Consider the following 22,354-nt stretch of genomic DNA (forward strand, 5'->3'; position numbering starts at 1 on the left):
GTACTTATTATATATATATATGTGTATGAAGGGAAGACATATTCCTTCAGAGTTCATTTTATATTAAAAAAAAAAAAAAAAAGACCGAGGAGAAAAGGAAAATGGATAGCGACTAAAAAATAAAAGTAGGGAAATAGAAAAAAAAAAAAAATCAAAACGAGTCAATTGACATGTTTCGCCCTCACTCACAAAATTGGAATCGAGGGATTTATTTTTTAGTCATTTGTTTTCCTTAATAATAAAATCTAAAAAAAGAGATGGGAGTAAGGGCAATCGTATGGGATGAATTTTAGAGGCTGATCATGTTCAAACCCAACAAGCAGTCCTTTTGTTTACAAAGGGAACGCTTCCTTAGGCGAACGTGAACAGTCTCCAAGACTTTTAGATGATATACGGAGTGAGCTCGACTCAATACGGAGAAAGAGTTGATGCTGAAGTTCATTGCACAATCCCTGTATTTAATAAAGTGTTCCGTTATAGCGGATCCATATGTGTTGTTGACAGCGTCGGTTGGTAAGAATGTTCCATTCCTGATTTTGCTCGTTACATGTTGTTGTATGCGACTTACCAATTTTAAAGATGTTCGACCTACGTAGTCGGCACCGCAACCGCATTTAATTGAATACATTAGATTACTAATATGATGAGGGGGTAGAACATCTTTTTTATTGGAAGCCATTAATGGTTTTGTATTATACACAACTTGAAAATTTGAAGCAAAATAACATCCTTCAACAGTTGAACTAATTTGTTTGGTGAATTTTTCACTTACTTTCTCTAACCACGGCAATCGAATATAAACCGGACATTTATCCACTATATTGGGTTTTGTTCGTAAAAAATCTGCTCTTTTCCTTTTAATGGTGGTTTCAATTACATCTAAAGGATACCCATTGTTGGACAAAGCATCTGTAATTGTATTTAATTCCTCATCCAATTTTTCTAGCGAGCAGATCATTAGGGCACGATGTGTTAATGCCCAAATTAAATTATATTTGCGCTTATTAGGGCAGAATGAATCCCAGCATGTATACAGCCTAGTGAATGTTGGTTTGCGATAAATCGATGTAAGGTAACTAGATGGAGTTTTCGTTACCAAAACACTGAGAAACGCCAGGGCAGAATTATCTCCACTTTCATACGCATACTTTAACGCCGGATGCATACTGTTTAGTAACGACAAAAATTCATTTGCCTCCGAATTACTATCAAAAAGGCAAAACGTGTCGTCTACATATCTAAAATAGACCAATGGTTTTATGGGTCCGAACATTAATTTTTCCTCATGGAATCCTACAAAAACGTTAGCCAATGTAGGTCCCAACATGGAGCCCATCGACACACCATCAATTTGCCTGTACATTACATCATTAAAGCTAAATTCAACGGATGTAACAGCAAATTTAATTAGATCAACAAATACGTGTTTAGGAACGGAAGGTGTTGGACTTTGGCTGCGATATAAAAAGTCAGCACAAATATCTATCATTTCTAAAACTGGGAAGCAAGTAAATAAATTGCTGATATCATACGAACACATAAATTTATTTGTACTCGTTGATTTTTGCATGTAGTCATACTGTCTGAAAGATTCATTTCATTTCGCTAAGATGAGAAGTTACATCTGCTGAAATATTGTGAAAAAACAAGATGAGAATAGTAGTCTGAATAATCCAAAATTCAGAAGTATCTTATAGAACACGAGTTCTTGTGACATAATGGATAAAGTACTAAATTTATTCAGTTCTAAATGATGTCCTTTTGGAGGTTGAAAGTTAAATTCTCAGCCTAGGCAAAATATTAAGAACTGTGAATCACTTGGGATTTCTTTTCATGCATATTAAATCAAAAAATCATGTTTGAAATTCTGTGCTGATCCTCAAGTCTGACAGAAAGATCCTGGAGTGCAACAAGAGACACCTAAAGAAGTTTGGAGGTTACATTGACCGAAACATTACACAACTCAAGATGAGAACAGTAATCCTAAGAATCCAAATGCTCAATCTTCATCTAAAAAATTCAGAAATATAATTATTCATTTATGTTTTAAAAACGTTTTTCATATTGTTTAAATATATATATATATATATATATATATATAATTTAAAGGTCATGAGGGTTTTTTGAAGCATGAAAAACGATGTTACTTTTTGTATTTAATATTTTTATTGTTATTTTTTATATTTCAAGCAGACTGCCACTCTTGGTCACAAAAAAGTATCGAAATAATTTTGGATACTTTTTTGTGACCAAGAGCAAAGGTCCGCTTGAAATATAAAAAATAGCAATAAAAATATTAAATACAAAAAGTAACATCGTTTTTCATGCTTCACAAAACCCTCATAACCTTTAATTCACTATCCTAGAAGCATACGTGGAATTAAATACCTACAGACACTAGTGTTTCATCCTTTCGGGAATCTTCAGTGCAGGGTGTCATGATTAACACCAGTCGAACGATTCAAACCCCACAACACGAGACATCTCTGGCTCGATTAGCGAAGACCGTATCAATTCAGCTACCATTAACCGCGTGAAATAATGTTGAATTTAAACATTTTCATTTTAAATCTTTATTTACGTCAGTTATACAATGATCTATGCATAAGAGCTAAATTGACTGACTTTAATTCAACGGAAAGTGCTCAACGATAAGAAACGAATTTCTTAAAGAGTCTGTCATAATTATATATATATATATATATATATATATATATATATATATATATATATATATATATAAAATTGTATTTCAGAAAAATTTGAAGTCTAAATAAAAAATGTCTCATTTCTCTCCTGTAAAATATAGCTATGCCTGTGATGGACAAATATTTTATCAATAAGATAGTTATGAACCTCAAAAAAGACAATTCAGAGATTAAAAGGGAATAATAATAATAATAATTGGCTAGTCACGATAATTGTTTTTAAAGGTGCTGCAAAAATAAAAAATAAAAATATCGTTTAATAACGATAAGTAAAGCTAGACTTACCGCAGGTCCCCAACGCGGCCCTTTTGTAGCCCAGCAGATTTCCAATTTACAAATGGAACAACACAGCCAATCACAGCCGTCTTTTTTGCTCAGGATGACATCACAACGTGGACATCTCATCGCTTCTCCAGTTTTTAACATTCCCTATGGAAAACAAACAGGAAAAAAATTAAAATAATTTCTTCAAGCTACATTAAAATTAAAAAATCTTGACAGTTTTATTAAAGATTAAAAAGAAATTAAACAAGCCAAGCATGTGCGGTCCTCGTTAATGAGTGAAAAATTTACTTTCACCATGATTAATGTTTGTGCAAAATTTCAAAAAAACATCCAAGACGTGGTTATTGAGAAAAGTGAGAACAAACAAATGGACGCATGATTTGGGGGGGTGAATTACTAGGTTCAATCCCTCCTTTGTCGGGGAACCAAAGGAATGTAACAGAAGGAAAAGACAGAACAAACTTCTGGCTGCTTTCAAAGAGGTGTATTGACATATATATATATATATATATATATATATATATTTTAATAATAAAACAAGTTATATTATTATATCGCAACAATAAAACTTTTAAAACTATTAACTTTTAAGGCATTACTCATTGGCTACAAACAATTTGAGCTCTCTGGCACTTTACAATGTTTACATTGAGATTTCAGTTACAGTCAGGTGTCGGAGGTGATAGTGTTCACATGAGAAGCACTATCAGCCTAACAGTCGAGTTTTAATTCTGGCTTGAAACAATTGCTTGTCTAGCCGCACTGAAGAGCTGATATACAGCATAACAGTCTGTGGGTGAATATGTGTGCACATATATATATCTACTAGACTACCCGTGACCCATTGGGTCAGTATGTTATATTAGCTATGGAATTAATGTATGAGCGTGACACTTGTGACGTAAAGAAAATATTTTTTTGTGACATAACAGAAACATTTCTATGAAAGTATATTAAAATGAAAAAAGAATATAGATAGATTTCTATGAGTCGTTCTGTTTATAATTGTTTATTTTTGAAAAAAAAAACTTACAGCCATTGAATTATAAGTGGTTTGCCATACTTAAAGTTAAATTCTCTGCTGCTGCATGTGAGATGACGTCATATTATGCCACAAAAAATAGTGACGAAATGATGAATGTGAGAAGTGTGAAGGGCCAACGTTGTCTTCACATTTTCGCTAAGTTTCAGAAAAATCTAATGGATGGGGCAAAAGTTATAGGGTAAAAAATGTCATTTTTTGCAATTTGGGGGCATTTGTGACCCCTTTTGAGCTCCTGGGAACACCAAATCTCATTAAAAATGGACAAACGGTGCAGTTTCACACCTTAAGACATGCATATTTGAATTCAGCACCATGGAAAACCACTATATAGATATACATATCAAGTTTTTGATTAGTATGAAAAAAAACTCCAAAAAGGCATGTTTTTTTAGCCCTAAAAGTCCCAGAGGGATGCAAACCAGAATTTTGCCAGGGTCACCCATACTGAATTTATATTAAGAACAATGGCTTCCACATTTTGACCAAGTTTCAGGAAAATCTAATGGATGGATCAAATGTTATGGGGCAGAAAGTGTCATTTTTGGCCATTTTGGGGCATTTTTTTACCTCGTTTGAGTCCCTGGGGACACCGAATCCCAGTGTAAACGGATAATGGTGCAGTTTCAGGCCTTAACGCATGTATATTTGAGTTGACCACCATAAAAAACAACTATATAGTAAGACATATCAAGTTTTTGTTGAGAAATATGAAAAAAGAGCCACAAAAAGGGGTGTTTAAGTCCCTGAGGACGTGAACCAGAATTTTGTCAGGGTCACTCATACTGGATTTATATTAATAACAATGGGCTCCACATTTTGGCCAAGTTTCCGAAAAATCTAATGGATGGATCAAAAGTTATGTGGCAAAACATGCCATTTTGGGGCATTTTTGGATTCTTTTGAGCCCCTGGGAACGCAACAGGAATTTTTGCAAAAAAAAAAAAAAAGAAAAAAATTTTTTACTGTATTTTTTAATAAAAAAAAAAAAAATAAAATAAAATTTGTGGCAAAATTTCAGAAAAAACTAATGGACGGTTATCTGGCAATCGTCCGGACTAACGGACGCATGGAAGCACGGATGCCACTGAAAACATAGGTCTCTCTTCGATAAATCGGAGGACCAAAAAAGGTATTCATTTGCATTACTTCGGCCTAAATGATGAAATTCATCTTGATGTTAAGTCAAGTATGTTGTCAATAAGCAGTTCTTTTTTAAAACCCAATTTCAAAAAAAAAGCGCAACATTTACAGAATTTGCAAAAGAAAACAAAGAATAAAACGTGTTCTTACTTCTAACAATTTTTTCGTCCGTTTTGCTTCGCTGTTATTCAACGAAGTCTTGTCCAGTTCAGCCTGGAACTCTTTACAGTTCTGCCCTTCATGGATAGCCTTGCACGTCAAACAATTTGACCGGTTACAGACAGGGCAGTCAAAAAAATTCACATCATCTTCATAGATGCACCAACCTTGGCAATTCGGTGTCTTGCAATGATAACTGTTAGGAATGGCAGATTCTGCAAGTCGCAAACCGATATTCAGGTATCGTTGATAGACGTCATCAGGAACCAACTGAAAGAAAACAAAAATGAAACTGAAATTCGAATTTAGTCTTATTTTAACTTTTTACGTTTTTTTCATCGATGACCCATCCATGACAAATAACTCCCTACCTGAGAATTCTTCCTTTAAACTTTCACAGGAAATATAAACTAGAATAAACACATTGAGAACATTACGAAGGCTGCTGCAAGGAAGGTGGGCTCCCTCTATCATGCTAGAAAACTACTCACACCTGAAAGTATTCTGTACCTCTACAAAGCCACCATTTACCCATGTATGTATTGTTGTCATATCTGGTCTGGTGCATCTACCACTAATCTCTCCCTCTTGGATAGGGTTCAAAAAAGAGTTTTCAATCTAATCGATCCCACTTTGTCAACTAAGCTCCAACCTCTGTCCCATCACCGCAATGTTGCCTCACTGTGCCCGTTTTACAAATATTTTAATGGAATGTGCTCTGATGGACTCGTTGCAATTGTGCCCCCTCAACGTACGTTTCTCTGACAAACCTGTATACCAACAAAATCACACCTCTGCACTATTGAGGTCCCTAAATACCAGAGGATTTCTACTATAATAGCTTCTTCCCTAGAGCAGCTAGACTTTGGAATTCCTTTCCTGCTACCTGCTTCCCAAACTGTACTGATATACAGTTCAAATGTAACATAAACCAACATTTTGTTAATTTTTCTTAGGTATGGTCCCAATTAGTAGCCTCTTACGTCTTTTGTGTCTTTTGGTGAACAACATCCTATAGATTTGTTTTGCTGATAAACTTATTTTCTCTTTGTTTGTTATTTTTTTTCATCATTTTTAATTATGTTACTTCCTAAGGTGCGAGGGGGGGAGGGGCATGTCAACAGTATCACAGCTATTCAATATGTATTTTGTCCAGCAAACAAACAAGAGTAGCAAAAAAAGAGACAAGAAATCTTACCGCTTTGATAACGCTTTCTTGGACTTTGGCGTTGCATTGATAATCAATATCCTGGTAGAGACAACGAATGTCGCCCGATTCATTCAAACAGATGGAATGTACTAAACAATCTCTGAAAAACAAAAACAAAACTTCATTTTCTGAATTTTATCTACTAGGTTAATAGATGTAGAACAGTTGAGGTAGCAAGATCAGCTCATAAGGGAAAGCAAAATAAAAATCTGGGAGAACATGATAAGGATGGACTTGGGAAAAAGATCTGGCCAGAGATAGGTCAGTTTAGAAGTCAATTTCTAAAAGCTGTTCAACATGCAAAATGAACTTTCCCATGATCACAGTAAATGCTGCCAAAGGGGCATGTTGTTAGGACAGGAGGATCAGATGGTCCCGTATTCATCTCTCGATGCTTCGTATAAAAGGGATCGTGTTGCGATTGTTTCGTCCTCAGAAAATTCATTATCAGGGAAGCCATAACCTATTTCTTCCAAGATCATTACTAACACGACCAATCACGCAAAATACACGTCACTTCAATTCTCGTGGATTTCTGAGGCAATTCTTTACAAGAACTTCTCACGTGTAACACATTATGGTGGGAATGGTTCCCTGCAGGCTACAACATGGTTGTTTTCAAGTCCACTGTCAACAAAGAATCCTTTCATAATATTCCATAATCCAAAAATCTCACTAATCCTCATCCTCGAGTGGTTTTTAACCATGATAACTGGTGAACTCTTAGTATGAGTATCAATAAGTTTCCAGACTTTTCTTGTACAAAATTTAACATTGTCGTAGACCCTTGAAAATTAAGTATGTTATTGTTGTACATCTTATGAGATGGCTGAACAATTTTTATGATTTCAGGTCCAAATGAACAGCTACAGCAGGAATTGGAATGCATCCTACTAAAGCTTCATTGTCACAGCTGGGGAATTTCAAAAATGCAATCTGGACATGATGAAAGTTGATTGGCCAAATAAAAATTTTCATAGTCTTGTCTCTATAGAGACAATGAAGGCACAGTTTGATGTCAGTGTGGGAACTGTACACACAATTATTTGCGAGGAACTGAAGATGCAGAAGTTTGCACAAAGTCTCTCGCAAGTATGCTCAGAGAAGATCAGAAAGAAAAACGCGGTCATGGGCATCAAGCCAGTTCCTTACTCTCTCTATAGTCCAAACCTTACTCCCTATGATTTTTTGTTATTCCCTAAGTTCAAGGAAACCTCAGAAGCTGTCATTATGAAACAACTGAGGAGAAAACAGAAGCTGTGATGAGAATCATTGACACACTCGCACAAGAGGACTTTCATGAGGCCTTCCAGAAGTTGTTTGAATCGTACAACAAATACATTGCAGCCGGAGGAGATTACTTCGGAGTTTCATGTGTGTACTATGAATAAAAGTGCACATACAAAAAAAGCCTCAAAACTTATTTCGGGCTTTTTTTGTATAAAAACATCCTTATTTCTAGTTTAATTGCATTTTATAATTGTGTCATTTTCATTAAAACATACTTTGCTTATTTGCAAAAAAAAAAAAAAATATGTGCCAACTTGATGCTCTTGAACTACTGAGATAATTCTTCATTACACTTCGTTTTGATCTTATGATCAACAGTAAAGGCACGAAAAACATGAACATTTTGTTGGATCAGGTTGTTCTGTATTAGTTTCTGAGTTGTTGCTATAAAGTGGCCAGCCATAGTGACTCAATATTTTTTTGACAAACAAAATTTCAAAAGCCTTGCTGAAATTTACAAAAGGTAACTACAAGAAGTTGATTCTGTTTAGCGGACTTTTCTTGAAGTTGCCACAATATGAATATCATATTTTCAGTAGATTTGTTTGCTCTGAATTCACACTGGTTCTCCACTAGAATGTCTTTAGCCAAGGATTGTAACTGAAATTGTAGAATTTTTGCCAATATCTCAAATGATCATTACGTGTCATACGCATGGAGAGCAGCAGACTACCAAAAGCTATTTTCTATGAAGAGCTAAAAGAAGGCTCATGGAAGGTTGAAGCACAACGACCACACTATAAAGACATGTTCAAGAGACGTCTAATAAGTATCAAGGAGCACAATAAAAGGAGAGAAAAAGCCGAAAATCCTATGTCGCGGAAGAAGATGGTGGCGCAACAGACATGTTAGGAAAAATGTACAGTTGTACACTGAATATGCATCACTTTAATTCTTGTGAATTTCTAGGGCAACTTCTCACTACAATGTTACAATAATATAACTCATTCTTGATTCCAAATTCTTACTTTCATAAAAGTGACATTTTTTTAAAATTCTTTTTCACCCTAAACAAAGCATAATATCACTTGCAACATAAAAGGCTACTATTTGGGATCGTGTCTAACAGGGGACTTTAGGGAGTTGAGCAGCGAGACGTCTGTTCCCATTACATTTAAAATTCAGCGGGCTAGTACAGTCAGGAATGCAAGAAACAGAGAGGGAATTCTAAGGTGTAGCAGTTTGAGGGAAGAAATTATTAAAGTAGAAGACTTTCCTGCATCTAATAATCTTAACAACAGTGAAGGGGTGGGGCTTTGCTGCTTATCATATTAGCTGGGAGTATGCACGATAAGAGTACATAAGTGCTACAAGAATGGGAAATAACTGGAGAGATGCAGTGGATATGACTTTAGATTGAAAACGAAGGTATACAGCCGTGGCCCAAATTATGGAGCACCTATAAAAATTGAGATAATAATTTAAATATATTTAAATGTTAAGAATTATACAATGAACAATTGAGAGCAAATGTAAAATATTTAACAGTAGATTGTAGTATTTTTTCTTTTTTGGCTTTAAAACCTTTCTCAAGCATATAAGCTGAGTTTCAGATTAAATTCATTCCAATATTCAAAATGATTCATTGTCATACTAAAGGTTGTTTCTTATTTTTCAGGTAATATTTGATTCCTACCAGTGCTATAATAGTGTATTTGATTCAAAATGCCTCCAAAAGGAGCAGCTTTCGGAGATTAAAAGGGCACAGAGTGTTGCTTTATCTGGTAAAGGATATTCTCCAGTAAAAATTGCCAGGAAGATGGAATGTACAAGGAAGGGAGTTCAAACAATGATTAAAAGTTAGAAGGAAACAAAGTCTTTCAAAAACAGAAAAAGCCCGTAAAAAGTCTACAACAACCAGGGAAGAGAGATATTTAGAAAGAGCATCCCTTTCTTCAGAGCTTCCTGCTGAATTCAGGGAGAATGCAAACAAAACCATATCAGCTCAAACAGTAAGAAGGTTATTAGAAGTGGAATTAAAAGGATGCAAAGCAAGGAAGAAGCCATACTTGTCTCAAGACAACAAGAAAAGAAAAAAAAAAATGACTGGAATTTGCAAAAAAAAAAAAAAAAAAAAAAAAAAAAATTTTTTAAACCATGAAAATTGAACACTTGATGATTTGGTCAAAATTATTTAGTCTGACATATAGTGTGTGTGTGTGTGTGTGTGTGTGTGTGTGTGTGTGTGTGTGTGTGTGTGTGTGTGTGTGTGTGTGTGTGTGTGTGTGCGTGCGTGCGTGCGTGCGTGCGTGCGTGCGTGTGTGTGTGTGTGTGACACCATTGACCCACTACACGCTACAGATTTTTGAGGTCATGTTCATCAGTTGATGTCAGCTCATTTTGATCTCCTAAAGCTCTCTCGGTGTGGTCCAAACCACAACCTACCTTCAGTGGTATTCAACTCGCAACTGTCCTCAATCATCACAAATCCAAGAGTGTTTGTAAACCGTCAAATTGTCACAAAATTCATCATCATCATCAGAATCATCATCATCTTCATCTTAAAATATTTTCACCAATCCCTTGTTTCCATTACCACTACACCTTGATTAACAATCCTATTTTAGCTTTCTTTTGTGTGCCCTCATGAACAAATTTCTATATTCTGCTGATAAACATATTCTTCTTTTGTTATATTTTTCCTTTTTCTTTTTTACTTCCTAACATTTGTGACCGGTGGGGGGAGGGGGCATCTGGTTGCTACATGTATGCCACATGGCTGAGTTAATAGAGAATCAACTTACTTGCAGAAAGAATGCAAGCATTCTTGTAGAATCACGCCTTTGCTTTTGGGAATATCATCAAGGCAAATGGGACAAGTGAATGGCTCTGGATTTACGACAAGACTCAACTGTGCAGTGTCGAGCAAAGCTTGCCGATTTCGGTCTCGTTCTTTGGCTTCAAGCTGAAAAAAAAAAAGGTTTTATTTAAGAATTCAACATGATTCTATTAGAACCATAAAACTTTTGGAATTTATGATGACACTTTAATAAAAAAAGAGTTCAAGTGCTGTGTCGAACAAAGTTTTGCAATTTTGACCTCCTTCTTTGGCTTCAATGTAGCACAAATCTTATTTCTTCGTATATTCAGAATTATTTCCCTTGAAGAGATGTTCAAGTTATCTCCCCTTAATTATTACTTGCCAACATGAAAATGAACCCTTTTTTGCAAATAAAAAAAAAAATGCGCTACGCATAGAGGCTTGGTCTTTTTATATTATTCCGCTTAAAGTTAGCCAGACATGACCAGGCTAACATTACAATTTCACACGGCTTTACACAACTAACATCAGGTTTTCAGATCTCGTTTCAGACAACTAACCATTTTAACATGAAAGTTTACCATATATATCATTTGTCGGCTGTTCTTGAGGTGAGATCTCAAAATTGTGCAGAATAAAAGACAATTCGTATTATTTGGAGTTTTTGGACTGTTCTCATCTTGAATGTTATTTCCGCAATATTTCGACCGATATAACTGCGCTCCAACCTTTTTCAGGTATATCTTGTAATACTTATGGATCTTTCTGTCTAACTTGAAAATCTGTATGGAATTTTGAAGAAATTCTTAATTAATCGACCAACACTCAAAATACAATTTCAAATAATTACTTAGAACTTCTACGTAGTCATGACTGATGGAACACGAGCATACTACCTTCGTGCATTAAATAAAGGATTCCATTCAAAATTTTGTGTTCGACAGAAAAATTTTTTAACTTGACATGATACACCTGAAGAAGGTCAGAGGTTATATCCGCCGAAACATTGTTTTAGCAGCTCTTGCCCAGATGTGGCAGCAGCACTCCATCCTCTTGTAGTGAAGAACTTTCTTGGCAACAATAAAGCCAAAAACTCCGTTCAATAAGTGATGATCAGGGAGAGAAATTCAACGAGAACCTAAAAGACATGGTATAAGGGTTGCTGGGACGCAGTCATGATGGTTGACTACTGTTGGAATATAAAGAGAAACCTCCCTGCCGCTGGGTCCTGGATATGACCTAAAACTATATCCGATGGTGAGGCTCCACCTTGCGGGCCTTAGGGAGTGTGGAGCCACCCTTTAATTGCCATTGCTTCCAGGTCCACTCTGGCTTGCCTTGACAGAGTACAAGATAGACTTTGTGGCTTAGTGGGGGATGCTCTTTTTTCTTCCCTACAACCTCTCTCCCACAGAAGAGACGTTGCGAGCCTGTCTTTGTTTTATCGTTATTTCCATGGCAAGTTTTCATCTGAGCTCCAATCTCTGCCCCCCTTTGCCAATCTTTCACGATAAACACCCATTTAGCTGAAACCACTGTCAATAATTTTCCCCACTCTTTATCTGCACCTAAATCAAAACACAGATTCCATGAATAAGACTTCTTTCTTAGCAGTGCATGCCTGTGGAACTCTCTTCCGGTTGCTTGTTTCCCACCTGACTACAACTTGGATGTCTTCAAGTCCAACATAAACAAATTTCTGATGAACCATTCCCTTAAGTAAGGCACTTTATCAAATCTCCAATACTAACGATTACTACGATACTATCCCATTGATTACCGTACACGCAATAACCCTTATCCCCGAGTAGCTTCCAGGTCTTGATAAGTGGTGACCATGTAAAAAAAAAAAAGTACCTTCCATGATTCTTGTTCCACTTTATTCATTTTGTTTTTGAACTGTGGATGTCTGACGAGCTGCCGGATCTGAGGACCATCAAAACATGTCAGCTTTCAACTTCTCCATGGTCAATCCTGGAAAAGCCTGGCACAAGTAAGTGAAGCAGTCACCACCATTGTTCGGAGCATTGGTGAACTGATTTATTAAGCTGAGTTTTATGTGCGACGGTCGGAAGAGTATTCTGTATCTGTCCACTAAAGGGTCATTGATGATGTTCCTTTCTTTGAAAAGCACTAATTCCTCCTGCACAAGCCAGTCCTTCATGTATGCTGAGCACAAATATTTGGAAGATTTCAATGTTTTATGACTTCAAACTGATCCCTTTTCAACCTAATCACCTAGAACTATTGAACCTGAACACTTTTTGTCATCAAAATAATCATTTCCAATCAAAACCAACTTCTTCTAAAATGTTCCACACACGTGTGTACATGTGAACAAAAACGCAAAAAAGATGTCACGTGACCATGGCTCAAAAACTTAACCTGATTGCGAAAAATCAATGTGATTTGTGGATTCAGTACATCAGATTCATCCTAAATCAGCTAAAGAAATGCAGACAACACAAATGTTTTCTTGTTTATCTCATATATTTACAAGTTAGAAAAGCATTTCATCCAAGGCATGAAAATTGTTAAACAAAATGTTTTTACTATAGGCTTTAAAAATAAAGGTACAAGATTCAATTTGAAATTTATTTATCTTCAAAGTGTACTTTTATAAATTTCACAAAGGAAGGTATAAAAATTTAATTCAAATTGAATCAAAAAATTACCTTAGATTTATTTTATGTAATGTACATTCTGTTGCACTTTTAAAAAAAAATCATTGAAAATTTTATATCTATATCATTAATTGCTAGATCAAAGATAATGTTTTTAAATTGCAACAAAATGTACAATTCAAATTTTCAAAAAGACATAACAAACCTTTAAGGAAGGTATACAATATTTTAATTATCTGACAAGGAGTACAAATAAACAAGAAAAACCTTATTCCATGGAGTTTCAAATCAGAGGGAAGATGTTTGCAAAATATACAAAAAATTTTACAGCCAAATGCATCATAGGAAACTACAAAGATGAAATCAATCGTACTTGCATCAAAAAAGTTATTTAATAGTGACAGTTTATAGGGGTTCAATGAGATTAAGAAAGCAGGAAACAGGGAAAAAAGTTCTGTAGCCAAATAAAGAAATAAATTAATAATTATATATATATAATACTAGTTGCACATACCCAACATTGCCAGGTAAAAAAACATATTGCCAGACAGAAAGTTTAGTTACATACTATTCAAGATACTACAAATACCTTAAATATGCTTAAGTAAATACTCCAAATATCCTAAGTTGATACGATTTTCCTGAAAATTTACCATATCTCGGAGTTTGGGAAGCATAAAACATCTATGAAATTCAAACAGGGAAATAAAATTTTATAGCTTAAAGGGAAATAACCTGTAGGCTAAATGAAAACGCTTTTTAACACAGCTGATGTTGTTTATACTAATAATTAAGAATAAATTAAATTAAATGCAAATTAAATTTAAAATAAACATTATATAATATTTCTAAATAGAATACTTAAAACAATTCTATTACTAATTTTCCATTAAAAATTTAGAGCTAATTATTAAAACAGATTTTCTTTAACGTAATATGCAAATGAAATGACCTCTTGTATGCTAATTCCTTTTGACTAAATAGTATGCATAGAAATGATGCAGAAATAAAAATTTATTTTTGAAACAGTGTACGTTTTGTATATATTTTTTTGAACAGATAAATAAACAGACAGAAATAAAAATTTATTGTAATATATATGTTCTTTATTCTTGTAGAGTGGTCATTGTTAATGGCTAATATATGTGGTGACCCAACAGGATACTAGAGGAACTAACCACAACAATCAGAAATCAGATGAAGCCCAAACCAGCAAACATAAGACAAATTTTTTGTTAAGTGAAAACAAATGTGGATCAGATCAAATCATATAACTGGCTCATTACTCGTACCTAGCCAAAATATATTTGGAATCAATGACGATTGGATATTCATCACGGATCTCTCTAGCTGGCACAATAATTACCAAAAAATTATTAGAGAAAACGGGCAACATCCAGACATTGTTCGGTCATCAAAAACAAAAATAAAAACGATTCATCTTGATTGAATTGACAGTACCTTACAAGAGCCGAGTAGAAAAACAACATCAATACAAGATAAAGAAACTATGAAGATCTAAAAAGAGAGCTGACCCGTGAAGGTTATAATGTAATGCTTCAAACTGTTGAAACTGGAGCAAAGGGTTTCCTTGTAGGCTCTCTATAGCAACTTTTAAGCCAGCTTGGAAATAAAGGTCGAAAAAAGAGTCGCAGCCAGTAAACGAGCCATAGAGACAACTGAACAATGTGAAATGTGGCTCTGTGCAAAAAGGAATACCGCATCGTGATATAGTAGCAAGTGTCGAAAGTGTAATTATCCGTGTGAGTAAATTTATTTATTTAATTATTCATTATTTTATTTATTTTGTTTTTTCTTCTTTCTTTTCATTGTGAGCACATCTTAACTAAATAAATATGTTAGGCGCAGCCTTTGAACATTTAAACGACATGCAAAACGCAAAATCATTGTTCAAAACAGGTTACGCTAAATTATAAAGCATTCAGTTTTTTTATTGTATTAAACAGTTCATTTAAATGCAATTCAGATATGGGGTCTCACATCAGTGAGGGGAGCCAATACACGAAAAAGTAATTGAGAAGAAATCCTCAAAATGGTGTTTATTTTCTCCTGAAAACCACTTGCTTCATGGTGAGTTTCTGCTACTGTTCCTGTAGAAAATTTTATTCTATATATTAGTGGTCTGGCAAGACCACAGGGGAGACAACCAAAGCAGAAAAACTGAAGCTGCCTACCAAGACACTATACATACAAATTTAAGCACATTTGTATACACATTTTATTGGTTTGAAAATATAGGTTATTTTTTACCAATTGTCATAAAATTTGGTCAATGTGCACTGGTTCTCCAACCTGGAAAGGGTGTTTATTCCGAAAGCCATTCTTAACATGGGGAGGTTTAAAATAAGAAAATGCTTTTTGGAATATTTGCAGGTTGGACAACCAGTGCACATTGACCTAAAATTTTAACCATAGAAGAGTATTGTAATCTTCATAAAGCCTTCAAATTTTTATGTAGTTTCGTCCCATACAACCAAAGATATGTGCATTTCAATAATCAATTTGGCTACGAATATAGATATATTTCCCCAAAATCTCTGGCCTTGATGGAGGGGAGACTAAAACTTGCTGCTATGATTTCAAATGACTTGAAATAACAAAAAGAGGAGACTTGATTCCAAATATTCCTTATATCTTATATCTCCCCTCTTTTGGAAATAATGTACGATTATGAATATCTCCTGTATCAAATAAGCCTTATACATTGTGAAATTTACTTTATGTATGAAAACCAAAGTTCGGTTTCTTTTTTTTTTTTTTGCTTTCTAACTGACTACAATATGATAGTCTTCAAGTCCAAGGTAAACAAGTTCTTGATGAGCCATCCCCTTAAGTAATCAAATTTACCAAATTCCCACTAATAACAATTACTACAACATTTTCCCATTGACTATTGTACACACATAAACCCTTATACTTGATAAGTGGTGACTCCTTTGTAAAAATAAAATTTAAAAAAATATTTTTATAAATTTTTTTATCTCTATATCGTTTACTTTATTTTTGTTGATTTTTTTTATTTATTATATTTCATTTATTTTTTTCCCTTATTTTTATTTATATTTTTATTCTATTTTTACCTTCTTTTTATTTATTATATTTTTATTATATTTTTTATCTTCTTTTTATTTATTATATTTTTATTCTATTTTTTACCTTCTTTTTATTGATTATATTTTTACCTTCTTTTATTTATTATATTTTTATTCTATTTTTTACCTTCTTTTTATTTATTATATTTTTATTCTATTTTTACCTTCTTTTTATTTATTATATTTTTATTCTATTTTTACCTTCTTTTTATTTATTATATTTTTATTCTATTTTTACCTTCTTTTTATTTATTATATTTTTATTCTACTTTTTACCTTCTTTTTATTTATTATATTTTTATTCTATTTTTACCTTCTTTTATTTATTATATTTTTATTCTATTTTTTACCTTCTTTTTATTTATTATATTTTTATTCTATTTTTTACCTTCTTTTTATTTATTATATTTTTATTCTATTTTTACCTTCTTTTATTTATTATATTTTTATTCTATTTTTTACCTTCTTTTTATTTATTATATTTTTATTCTATTTTTTACCTTCTTTTTATTTATTATATTTTTATTCTATTTTTTACCTTCTTTTTATTTATTATATTTTTATTCTATTTTTACCTTCTTTTATTTATTATATTTTTATTCTATTTTTACATTCTTTTATTTATTATATTTTTATTCTATTTTTACCTTCTTTTTATTTATTATATTTTTATTCTATTTTTTACCTTTTTTTTTTATTCTATTTTTTACCTTCTTTTTATTTATTATATTTTTATTCTATTTTTACCTTCTTTTATTTATTATATTTTTATTCTATTTTTACATTCTTTTATTTATTATATTTTTATTCTATTTTTACCTTCTTTTTATTTATTATATTTTTATTCGATTTTTTACCTTTTTTTTTATTCTATTTTTATTCTATTTTTTACCTTCTTTTTATTTATTATATTTTTATTCTATTTTTACCTTCTTTTATTTATTATATTTTTATTCTATTTTTACATTCTTTTATTGATTATATTTTTATTCTATTTTTACCTTCTTTTTATTTATTATATTTTTATTCTATTTTTTACCTTTTTTTTTTAATTCTATTTTTATTCTATTTTTTACCTTCTTTTTATTTATTATATTTTTATTCTATTTTTACCTTCTTTTATTTATTATATTTTTATTCTATTTTTACTTTCTTTTTATTTATTATATTTTTATTCTATTTTTACCTTCTTTTTATTTATTATATTTTTATTCTACTTTTTACCTTCTTTTTATTTATTATATTTTTATTCTATTTTTACCTTCTTTTATTTATTATATTTTTATTCTATTTTTTACCTTCTTTTTATTTATTATATTTTTATTCTATTTTTTACCTTCTTTTATTTATTATATTTTTATTCTATTTTTACCTTCTTTTATTTATTATATTTTTATTCTATTTTTACCTTCTTTTTATTTATTATATTTTTATTCTATTTTTTACCTTTTTTGTTTATTCTATTTTTATTCTATTTTTTACCTTCTTTTTATTTATTATATTTTTATTCTATTTTTTACCTTCTTTTTATTTATTATATTTTTATTCTATTTTTACCTTCTTTTATTTATTATATTTTTATTCTATTTTTACCTTCTTTTTATTTATTATATTTTTATTCTATTTTTTACCTTTTTTTTTATTATATTTTTATTCTATTTTTTACCTTATTTTTATTTATTATATTTTTATCATATTTTTTTACCTTATTTTTATTTATTATATTTTTATTATATTTTTTACCGTCTTTTTATTTATTATATTTTTATTCTATTTTTACCTTCTTTTTATTTATTATATTTTTATTATATTTTTTTACCTTCTTTTTATTTATTATATTTTTTACCTTCTTTTTATTTATTATATTTTTATTCTATTTTTTACCTTCTTTTTATTTATTATATTTTTATTATATTTTTTACCTTCTTTTTATTTATTATATTTTTATTATATTTTTTACCTTCTTTTTATTTATTATATTTTTATTATATTTTTTACCTTCTTTTTATTTATTATATTTTTATTATATTTTTTACCTTCTTTTTATTTATTATATTTTTATTCTATTTTTTACCTTCTTTTTATTTATTATATTTTTATTCTATTTTTTATCTTCTTTTTATTTATTATATTTTTATTCTATTTTTTACCTTCTTTTTATTTATTATATTTTTATTCTATTTTTTATCTTCTTTTTATTTATTATATTTTTATTATATTTTTTACCTTCTTTTTATTTATTATATTTTTATTCTATTTTTTATCTTCTTTTTATTTATTATATTTTTATTCTATTTTTTACCTTCTTTTTATTTATTATATTTTTATTCTATTTTTTATCTTCTTTTTATTTATTATATTTTTATTATATTTTTTACCTTCTTTTTATTTATTATATTTTTATTATATGTTTTTTACCTTCTTTCTATTTATTATATTTTTATTATATTTTTATCTTCTTTTTATTTATTATATTTTTATTATATTTTTACTTTCTTTTTATTTATTATATTTTTGTTATATTTTTTTACCTTCTTTTTATTTATTATATTTTTATTCTATTTTTACCTTCTTTTTATTTATTATATTTTTATTCTATTTTTTACCTTCTTTTTATTTATTATATTTTTATTCTATTTGTTACCTTCTTTTTATTTATTATATTTTTATTATATTTTTTACCTTCTTTTTATTTATTATATTTTTATTCTATTTTTAACCTTATTTTTATTTATATTTTTATTATATTTTTTACCTTCTTTTTATTTATTATATTTTTATTCTATCTTTTTACCTTCTTTTTATTTATTATATTTTTGTTATATTTTTTTACCTTCTTGCTATTTATTATATTTTTATTCTATTTTTACCTTCATTTTATTTATTATATTTTTATTCTATTTTTAACCTTCTTTTTATTTATTATATTTTTATTCTATTTTTACCTTCTTTTTATTTATTATATTTTTATTCTATTTTTAACCTTCTTTTTATTTATTATATTTTTATTCTATTTTTGATCTTCTTTTTATATATTATATTTTTATTCTATTTTTTACCTTCTTTTTAGTTATTATATTTTTATTCTATTTTTTTACCTTCTTTTTATTTATTATATTTTTATTCTATCTTTTTACCTTCTTTTTATTTATTATATTTTTATATTTTTTACCTTCTTTTTATTTATTATATTTTTATTCTATCTTTTTACCTTCTTTTTATTGTACATTTTTTGTTTTTTATAATTTTTTGCTTATATTATATCCCAGGCTTCTGGCTAATGTCTTTTGAAATATCTTTCCACTGGTTTTAATTGCAGTCTTCATTTTTTAATATACAAAACCCAATGTTTTTAACTCTTGAGTTGAATATGAATTTTGTTTACTCCCCTTTCTCAAAATGATGAAAAGGAATTTTTGAAGTTTAAAATTGCTTCTTCTGCTGAATACATTATTCTCAGCTTCTCTTTTGCGCATTTTTTTTTTTTTTTTTTTTTTTTAACTATTCTGCACCTTCACAAGCTTTTTTGGATATGCCTGCACATAAGAATTGTTTGGATCAATTACCAACATATGAAATTCTCTTGAGGATTATTTTACCCAGGAACTCTGTCGACTTACCCAGAATACTATTTCAAGGACTTCAATTGGACCATCTATAAAGTTTGCACTGTTACTCCATCTTTTTTATCAGTTTTATCTATTTTATTCTTTATGCTTTTCCCGTATCCCATTTATATTTCTTCCTTTCCCACCATTTTTCCATCTTATTCGTCCCTAATATTTAATCCCTATTTTTTTTTTTTTCTAAACTAAATGTTCTTAAGTCAGTTTTTAACCTTATAGTTGTATAATGCCGGTTTTTCTCCTGTTCTGATGATAAGCATTTAGCTTATAAATGCCATGGCCTAAAGAGGTTATTTCCTATCCCCTTCTCATTTTCAGCCTTATTGGTGATAAAATATAGTTTTACGTAACTTATTCCAAATCTATTTAATATAGTTTTTATGCTTTTTTTGTTTTGTTTTTTTTACATAGGAGTCAAAATTTATGAAGGTCCAGAGACCACTCAAGGATAAAGGTTAATAAGTGTACAGTAGTTAATGGGACAATATCATAGCAACCGTTAGTAGTGGAAAATTGTTGAATTGGATTACTTAAGTAGATAGTTCAACAAGAATTGGTTTACGTTGGACTTGAATACGATGTTACATGGGAGTTTGTTTTTTTAATTCTTATTTTTTTTTTTTTTTTTTTTTTTTTTTTTACAAGGTTGTCACCACTTATCAAGGCCCGGAAGCCACTCAGGGATAAAGGTTATTGTAAGTACAGTACGTTAGTGTGAATATTTAAAGTGTCTACTTAACGGGGCAGTTCATCAGAAATTTGTTTAGGTTGGACTTGAAGACATCCAAGTTGTAGTCAGGAGGGAAGCAGGCAGATGAAACAGAGTTCCACAGGCATGCAGTTCTAAGAAGAAACTTTGTTCATGGAATCTACGTTTTGATTTAGGCATAGATAAAAGGTGGGGAAATTTTTTGACAGTGGATTCAGCTAGACGGGTGTTTTTCGTAAAAGATTGGCAAGGGGGAACTAGAGATTGGAGTTCAGATGAGCACCTGCCATGGAAATAACGATAAAACAAAGATAGACTTGCAACGTCTCTTCTGTGAGAGAGAGGTTGCAGAGAAGAGAAAAGGGCATCCCCCACAAAATCTATTTTGTACTCTGTCAAGGCAGGATAGGCTGTTTTTAGCAGTGCCTGCCGAGATATGGCAGCAGTATTCCATCCTTGGACGTACTTGGCTTTTATACAGATAGAGAATTGCATCAGTAGTGAGATATCTTCTGGAGCAGTAGAAGGATCCCACCATCTTTCCAGCAACCTTGGCAACAGATTTGATGCACGTGTTCCATTTCAGATCAGGAGTAAAGGTCAAGCCCAGAAGCTTGTCGAAACATGGGGCTTCTCCTAGACGAGAGCCATCCATTTCAATTGATGCCAGATGGGGATCAGAGCGTTGATGATGTAAAGATAGGAGTTTAGTTTTAGATGCATTAAAGGTAACCAGCCACCTCTTCCCCCACATAACCACTCGTTCGAGATCTGAGGAGAGAGAATCAGAGAGAGCTTTGTCATTTACAGCCTTTGATGTGTTGCCGTAGATGGTCGTGTCATCAGCATAGATGTCAACGAATGATTTAAGTATGTGTTTAGGGAGATCATTGATGTAGATCAGGAAGAGAGTTGGGCCCAGGATGGACCCCTGGGGGACTCCAGCATTAATACTGTCCATCAACCACTACTCTTATGAGCCTATCAGAGAGAAATGATTTAATGATAGAGAGAATATTTCCAGTTATACCGTAGCTGGAGATCTTGTGAAGTAGGCCCTTATGCCATACCTTGTCAAAGGCTTTTGATATGTCAAGAGCAATTGCCCTGGAAAGGAAGCCTTTGTCAAGAGATTCACTAATCCTATGAGATATAACCGTTAGCACATCTGCAGTAGATCTTGCAGAACGGAAACCATATTGTGTGTCACTATTTCTGCTGAGGTAGTTGACTTATTTCTCTATTTAATATGGATTCCAGCAACTTACTCATGACACACAGGAGACTTATTGGTCTGTACCGACAGTTTCGTAAGTATAGGGAGCAAGTTCTGGTTGAAGCTTTTTTAACACTATAATTGGAATGCCATCAGGGCCAGTAGCTTTACTGGAATCAAGGTTCTTGATTAGCTTGGCGACATAATGCACAGATATTTGCGTGCTCTGTGTTATAGGAGGAAATACGGGGAGTTGATGGCCTTCGTCGCATAGAGTAGAATTAGCTGCAAAGTTCTTGGCAAATAGTTTGGCCTTGTCTGAAGCTGACGAGATGAACTCTGGTCCGTTGATAATGGTTGGGATAGAACGCACACTTCTGTTCAAGATCCTATTTGTTATTTGCCAAAACTGGTGGGAACCAAGCCACTGATCAGCTACCTTGGATTTAGTTATGGAAAAAGTGATTT

The 22,354-nt window shown here is 31.4% G+C and overlaps 1 protein-coding gene across 2 annotated transcripts in view; it reads right to left on the bottom strand.

Annotated features, from left to right (window-relative positions):
- The window catches only part of LOC145278102 (ranBP-type and C3HC4-type zinc finger-containing protein 1-like), an 84,519-nt gene that overhangs the window by 716 nt on the left and 61,449 nt on the right, over positions 1-22,354 (bottom strand). For both annotated transcript variants that reach the window (XM_080130372.1, XM_080130371.1), the window contains exons 7-10: positions 10,582-10,742; positions 6,536-6,647; positions 5,329-5,607; positions 2,994-3,137 (exon numbers count right to left, since the gene is read on the bottom strand). In XM_080130372.1, coding sequence (XP_079986498.1) covers positions 2,994-3,137; positions 5,329-5,607; positions 6,536-6,647; positions 10,582-10,742 — 696 coding nt within the window. The remainder of the gene's footprint in view (positions 1-2,993; positions 3,138-5,328; positions 5,608-6,535; positions 6,648-10,581; positions 10,743-22,354) is intronic.

This window comes from Euprymna scolopes, chromosome 6, assembly GCF_053919585.1.
Source record: "Euprymna scolopes isolate OS-2025 chromosome 6, ASM5391958v1, whole genome shotgun sequence".
Taxonomy (NCBI): domain Eukaryota; kingdom Metazoa; phylum Mollusca; class Cephalopoda; order Sepiida; family Sepiolidae; genus Euprymna; species Euprymna scolopes.